At 30.2% G+C, this 7874-nt stretch overlaps 1 protein-coding gene across 1 annotated transcript in view; it reads right to left on the bottom strand.

The window, feature by feature from the left end:
- Positions 1–345: 345 nt before the first annotated feature.
- The window catches only part of LOC110025771, a 15442-nt gene continuing 7913 nt past the window's right edge, over positions 346–7874 (bottom strand). The window contains exons 3-4 of the mRNA XM_020726421.1: positions 841–910; positions 346–728 (exon numbers count right to left, since the gene is read on the bottom strand). Coding sequence (XP_020582080.1) covers positions 543–728; positions 841–910 — 256 coding nt within the window. The 3' untranslated portion in view covers positions 346–542. The remainder of the gene's footprint in view (positions 729–840; positions 911–7874) is intronic.

The raw sequence follows: 7874 nt of genomic DNA, 5'->3' as shown, positions 1-7874 counted from the left end.
ATTGGTTAGATTAGCAAGTAATGCCCATTTTCATGCACAACCCCCTTTTCTAACAAAAAAAATAATACACTAAAACTTGTAACATCCCATCATTTTAGCCTTCAAAACATAACTCAAATAAATTTTATGATTTTATGCATACAAATGATGCTAAAATTGCATATCAAGTCATGGCAACATGTTTTAATGTATAGTAGTCCTTTAGATTACTTCAGTTTCATAATTAACTTGTAGTGCTACTCTCCAAAGCCGAATAAAACTCGAGCTCGCTCAAATTCAGCTCATTTACACCCTGAAGTTCAATCCTTTAAAACAAAAGATAAAATGAAGGAGCAATCGCTCAAATTCAGCTCATTTACACCCTGAAGTCCAATCCTTTAAAACAAAAGATAAAATGAAGGAGCAACAACTATCGAAACTCCTGAACAATGCCATAATAGCATTATCCTTCACAAATTAATGCCTTCATGCTATACAAACATTGATTAACTAAGATTCAAAAGAAAAATTAAAATCATCTTCTCTGACAAAAAAGAAAGGAGTCACTTGATCCTCAGGCCTGAGATCTCGCGAAAAAATTCGTGGAAATTCTTTCGAAACCGGTGCCGGTTGGGCCTGTCGAGGGAAGATGAAAGCTTGTTTGAGCTTGTAAGAGAGTGAAATGCATTTGCCAACCTGGTTCTCAGAGAATGGATTGGTTGTTTTTCAAGGAACTCCTGTACCAGCCTCTGCACAAGGAAATGAGCCTAATTGATACAACAATTTGCAGTGAACATTGGAAGAAGCTTCTTAAAGATTGCAACTATTTAGAAAGCAATCTAAAAACTACAGATTACGTGCCTGGTATAAATCTTGCTCACATAGGATTAGTGGAAGAAGTGCATCAGCTGCAGAACCAGTAAGATCCACTCTGCAATAAGAACAAAAACAGGAAAAAAATATAAAAATAAAATAAAACCTGGAGAAGTAAATAAAAAATACCCCATACATAGATATAATCAATGACAACCACAGGATTATTTGAAATATATAAAGATACGCATGAATATACCAAAACATTAGAGAAACATTTAAAAGAAAAAAAATGATTTTTGACATGTAGATATACCCATATGAAGTAGGCTGCCCAGGTTAGAGATCCTAATGTAATTAATTTGCTGACTAATATACATAAGCGAAAAAAAAGGAGGGAGAGGGATTCAAAGGATTCACAAGTCACCAGCAAATGATTAACTCAGTTGCTCGCTTTCTTTGAATTTGAAAATGCAATACTTGTAACAAAATCCAACGGATGAAAAAAATGTTATATATATGTGTGTGTGAGTGTATGTTTATTTAATTAATGTTAATGAAAAATTTTACGAAAATGTTATATATATGTGTGCATGAGTGTTTGTTTATTTAATTAGTGTTAATGAAAAATTTTATTGAATCAGGATTCTAAATATAGAAATTTCAGCTTGGAACGAGAAGTTGGTCAAGTGTGCGAGCTAAAGGAGGGAGAGATCCGAGCAAACTTCAGTAAGGTAAGCTTGGGTTTATATTATAATGTAATTAATAAATTTTAAATAAATATATCAAATAGCAAAATAAAATTAATTATGATTACATAAAGTAAAATTAGAAATTAATACTTAAAATTGTAAAGCTAATAGTTAATTAACTTAATATAAATAAATTATATTTTAGTAATTTGAATGTCTATGTTTATTAAATACATCAATTTTAGAAGAGTCAAGATCAAAGTAAATCCAAGAACAAATAAATAGATGTTGAGGTGAGTACTCTTACTCTTAAATTATTGTATCATTTTGTATCTCTTCTCAACAAGTTGTATTAATTGTTATTTATGCTTAATTAATACAATTGATTCCTCTATTCTTAAACTTTATCAGTGATTTAGATAAAAATGCTTATAGTCTTTCATTATAAAATATTTAATGCATCATAGTATTTAGTGTTACATATTGAGTGATATCAAATTGTGAATTATATGAACTGCATATACTGCTTGTATATATATGCTTAACTATAATTGAGTCATTCATTTATGATAATAGTGAGGAATGCTAATGTATTTGTGTACGTAAATGAATAAAGAAATTGACACTGAAAAACTTTAACTGAAAATTTTTTTAAACTAACTCCTGCGACAGTTGTGCATAACTAAAAGATGTAGACATGTTATTGATATAGTAAAAAATCTTAAAAATTATAAAATATCGCGAGTTATCATATTCATAAACTATCAAATATTTTATACTAATGAATATATTAGAGAAACATTTAAAAGAAAAAAAATTTTTTTTTTTGACATGTAGATATACCCATATGAAGTAGGCTGCCCAGGTTAGAATTCCTAATGTAATTAATTTGCTGAATAATATACATAAGCGAAAAAAAAGGAGGGAGAGAGGGATTCAAAGGATTCACAAGTCACCAGCAAATGATTAACTCAGTTGCTCGCTTTCTTTGAATTTGAAAATGCAATACTTGTAACAAAATCCAACGGATGAAAAAAATGTTATATATATGTGTGTGTGAGTGCATGTTTATTTAATTAATGTTAATGAAAAAAATTATTAAAATGTTATATATATGTGTGCGTGAGTGTTTGTTTATTTAATTAGTGTTAATGAAAAATTTTATTGAATCAGGATTCTAAATATAGAAATTTCAGCTTGGAACGAGAAGTTGGTCAAGTGTGCGAGCTAAAGGAGGAGGGAGAGATCCGAGCAAACTTCAATAATACCAGCTTGGGTTTATATTATAATTTAACTGATAAATTTTAAATAAATATATCAAATAGCCAAAAAAAATTAATTATGATTACATAAAGTAAAATTAGAAATTAATACTTAAAATTGTAAAGCTAATAGTTAATTAACTTAATATAAATAAATTATATTTTAGTAATTTGAATGTCTATGTTTATTAAATACATCAATTTTAGAAGAGTCAAGATCAAAGTAAATCCAAGAACAAATAAATAGATGTTGAGGTGAGTACTCTTACTCTTAAATTATTGTATCATTTTGTATCTCTTCTCAACAAGTTGTATTAATTGTTATTTATGCTTAATTAATACAATTGATTCCTCTATTCTTAAACTTTATCAGTGATTTAGATAAAAATGCTTATAGTCTTTCATTATAAAATATTTAATGCATCATAGTATTTAGTGTTACATATTGAGTGATATCAAATTGTGAATTATATGAACTGCATATACTGCTTGTATATATATGCTTAACTATAATTGAGTCATTCATTTATGATAATAGTGAGGAATGCTAATGTATTTGTGTACGTAAATGAATAAAGAAATTGACACTGAAAAACTTTAACTGAAAATTTTTTTAAACTAACTCCTGCGACAGTTGTGCATAACTAAAAGATGTAGACATGTTATTGATATAGTAAAAAAATCTTAAAAATTATAAAATATCACGAGTTATCATATTCATAAACTATCAAATGTTTTATACTAATTTATCAAAGGTTTAACTAACATTTATATTATTTGATTTTTTATTATGTTACTTCAGTTTAAGAGTGAGTATATTCATTATTTTAGTTAGCTCACTGTTGTTTTAAAATAATATTTTAGATTTAATTAATTGATTTAAAATTGAGAAATAGAAGAAAAAATGTTTATAGAAGACACAGACAACTAAAAATAAGATAAATGTTTTGCTTTATTGCATTTTTATAGTGGTTTTTTTATTATTACTACGTTATAGAAAAAAATTAATTTTCACCGTCCGAACGCTGTACACGTCTTAGTTAATTCCAAGATCTGGGCCAAGTCGCGACATAAATTTAACGTTCTAACAAATAGCACAATAATAAATGGATGAGATGCACCCATATCAAACAAAATCCTTATTGGTTTATCATGAAAGGATATGATACTTATTATATGATAGTTATATTGAACACTTGAAATGAATTCTTTAATGTGTGTTTAAATTTGTAATCCTTAAAGTGAAATGTATTATGATGCAACTAAAAGTTAATAAATTATAATTTTACTGAAAATAAAATATATCTGTGATAACTTTAGGTGACTCATTAGCTTCTTGCTGAGATAAAAACCTATATCTTGGGTTGGATGTTATGTCGGGTCTCACTTCAATTTGGCACTGATCCTATGGACTCAGTTGTCCACTACCTGCCAAAACTCCGCTAATAAGGTGCATAATCGACCATGATCTCTGCCCTCTGTCCCATAATAATCCTCACTGTGTCCAAGCTGATGACACCCAGAAACAAATACTCGATCCAGATAAACATTCACTGTTATGAAAGCTTTCACACTTTTAACTTCCTTGCATCACCCAGTCCGCCAAAACAAGTGGGTTTAGCCTTCTTTGCATTTGAACTCCCTGATTGAAATGATTGTTTGTTTTGGAAACTCTATGAAAATTTAAACCCCTTTGTTGGAGCTGTGTTCGTAAGCCCAGCTTAATTCTATAAAGGCTCTTTTCGATCAAGCTTAAAATCAAAGTTGATACGATATCACTACTGTAACGATCTGCCTCGAGAACTTAAAATTTAAGAGGGCGGGAACAAACAGTGTAACAAAAAAAAGTTTAATTATTAATATTAATCTAATATAAAATTCATATAGAAAAGAACTACTAATCCACAATATATTAATAAAAATCTTCTCATAAAACACATAATATCATCCAATTTACTATAGTAACACAAGTAATTCAACAAAAGTGACATAACATAACAAAATAAACAAATCACTGTCAATCATCCACATCCCTCTCCTCTTATAATAAAACACGGTCCTATCAGACATCTCTATTTAAAGGACAATTTCTTGAAAGAATGGTTAAATAGTAGCTTAAGTTTAAGCAACTTATTGAATAATTATTACTTTATTAGGCATTAAATATTATGCAAATGCCTAACATGATTTCGCAAAAGAACATGTTGATCAAACAATAAAACTTTATTTATAAAATCTGTACTTATAATTCACTTAATTTTTTTAAATTAATGAATTACCTTTGTCATTTATTTTTTATTTTAATTTAAGAAATCTTCTCAGAGTAACGTCAAAATATTCCAATAAAGGTACACTTTTTACCATTTGTATCATAATTATATCATAAAGATACACATTTATTGTATTCATTAGAAAGTGAATCATGATATACTTAACATTAAAATTTTCATTTACAATTATTTCATTTCTTTAATTCATTACTTCCATTTATTTTTCATTTTAATGTAGAACAAAAAGCAAACGAGTTGAGATCATAAAATATTCTTTTTTACTTGATTTCTTTCAATTTTAAATGTGTTTTGAATATATAAAACAAATGAAACATTTAAAATAAAAGTAACTAAATTTAATGCAAATAAAATAGTAATTACTCACCTAAACCTTTCAAAGACATACTTATAAGCTTAATCATCCACTTTACTTCCTCTTATCATAACATATATCAATTTAAAAATGCATATATAAAGATTTCATTTTTAAAATAACTCCGAACATATAATTCCTTAATTTAAATATTTTTCTCAATTATCTTTTGAATCATAAGTCATTCTCAATTCTAATTACAAATTCCACTCACAAGATTTATTATTCACTTAGTGGCATTTAAATAAAACAACTTATATAATTAAAAGCATAAGCCTTACCTCCACTTTCAATCTCAAATCCGAATAGCCTTCTTCCACACTTCTTAATTCAATAAAATTTAATAACATTAATTTAACTAATTATATCATTTATTCTAATAACAATATATACCTTAATATTTACCTTATAAGCTCTCGGATTGATCCCCTCGTCACACACTTTACCTTCCTTCAGAATTTTAATTAACCCTAAATACATATTAACACTTAATATGAGTTCAATTTATTACATATTACAAACCTCATAAAAGTATTAACATTAATCTTACCTAACACTCAATTAGCCTTGACACCCGCACAAAGCTCTTCCACACGTGAGGCTCACTCCTCAAAGTCGTGACTCATCCTCTTCCCTCTCCTGCTCAAAGCCGCGGTTCTTCCTCTTCCCTCGTATAGGACGCCGTGGCATAAGCATAATTTATCTTTTGCCTGTTAGCTAGGGTTCACGTCACATCGCATACAAAGCTTCCTTCCTCTATTCTTTTGCACACAACAGTGCCGCCCTCAACGTTGACTTTCAACAAAACTTATTTAGGGCATGAGTCCAAGCCTCCCTCGCAAAAAATAGTAAAATTTTCCCTTCTTTCTCCTTTCATTTCCATCTCTCTCTCTCACCCTCTCTCCTCTTTTCAGTTCTATTGGTTTGAATTTAGCTATTCGTATCCTATTAATAACCATCGAGACTATTATTTCACCCTTGTCGCTATTTCAAAATTTTCCCGTTAATTTATTTTATTATTATTATTGTTGTTATTTTCACAGTTATTACATTAATTCGAGACGTTCAACCACCATTTTTAACACCTTCCACAATACACTCCACCATCATTTTTGCCCATGAGGTGGTTTCCACCATGATTTTTTCCTTCAACTTTCCAAATTCATTCAATTATCTTTTCTTGTCCAATTAATATCATTTTTGCAAATCACAGATATCACTTATCAAGCATAATTTTTCATTCAAGGATGGATCCGCAACGTGAACGTCGTAGGAGAATGACATTTGCTACAGCCGTTGTGATATTGTTATTGAATTATTACTGACATAGGACTAATCGCATTCCCTGCATGACATCCACATTTGTTGGAGATAGATGGGTTGGTGAAATGCTTTCTGGCCATCCAATAAGATTCAAAAATATTTTTAGAATGACGGCACCTATTTTTATGGATCTTCTGCACGAGTTATGTCTAAATCACGGCCTCCAGGGTTCTTCTAGAACTCTGTCTTGGGAGGTGTTGGCTATAACACTCTACATTCTGGCACAGAATGAGTCAATTCGAGGAGCTATGGAAAGATTTCAATATTCATCCAAAATAATTAGTCGTTACTTTTCAAAAGGGATACAGACACTTGTTAGCTTAGCAATTCAAATAATTAAACCGGAGGATCCATCATTTGCTACCACTCCAGAACAAATTGTCAACGATCCACGATACATGCCATATTTCAAGGTAACTATCAGAGTTTTTAATTTATTACATTCTATATTTTAACAATATTATTACTCTCTAACGGCCAATTAAACAAAACTGTATTGGTGCAATTGAAAACTGTATTGGTATTGGTGCAATTGACGGTACCCACGTTGATGCTCGAATACCCAACCACGGGAAGGTAGCATATATCGGTCGGAGTGGTTTAACAACGCAAAATATCATGGCTGTATTGACTTCAACATGTGTTTTACTTTTGTGGTGGCGGGCTGGGAAGGGAGTGCACATGATAGTCGGATTTTCTCATTTGCTACTAGGAATAGATCGCAGTATTTCCCTCACCCCCCGTTAGGTTAATTTTGTTTTCCAATTTGTATATGTTAGCATGTAATATTTTTTAATAACATTGTTTTCGTACCAGAAAAATATTATCTGGTCGATGCAGGATATCCCATGTAAAGGGGAAACCTGAAGCCCTACCCTGACACAAAATATCATATTCCTGATTTCGAGCGAGTTAGTGGTACAGTACGTGGCAGAAAAAAAATGTTTAATAAACGCCACTCATCTTTACGCGGGGTAATTGAAAGAACATTTGGAGTTTGGAAGAAGAAGTGGGTCATCTTACGTGATATGCTGTCGTATCCTTTTCAAAAGCAGGTGCATATTGTGATTGCAACAATGACACTACATAACTTCATCCGAAGACATTCGTCACGATCAGATACAGACTTCATTATGGCTGACAATGATGAACTGAATGTCTT

The sequence above is a fragment of the Phalaenopsis equestris genome, unplaced genomic scaffold (assembly GCF_001263595.1).
Source record: "Phalaenopsis equestris unplaced genomic scaffold, ASM126359v1 Scaffold000329, whole genome shotgun sequence".
Taxonomy (NCBI): Eukaryota; Viridiplantae; Streptophyta; class Magnoliopsida; order Asparagales; family Orchidaceae; genus Phalaenopsis; species Phalaenopsis equestris.
The sequence above is the reverse complement of the archived record's forward strand: the minus strand, read 5'-3'. Positions and strand labels throughout refer to the sequence as shown.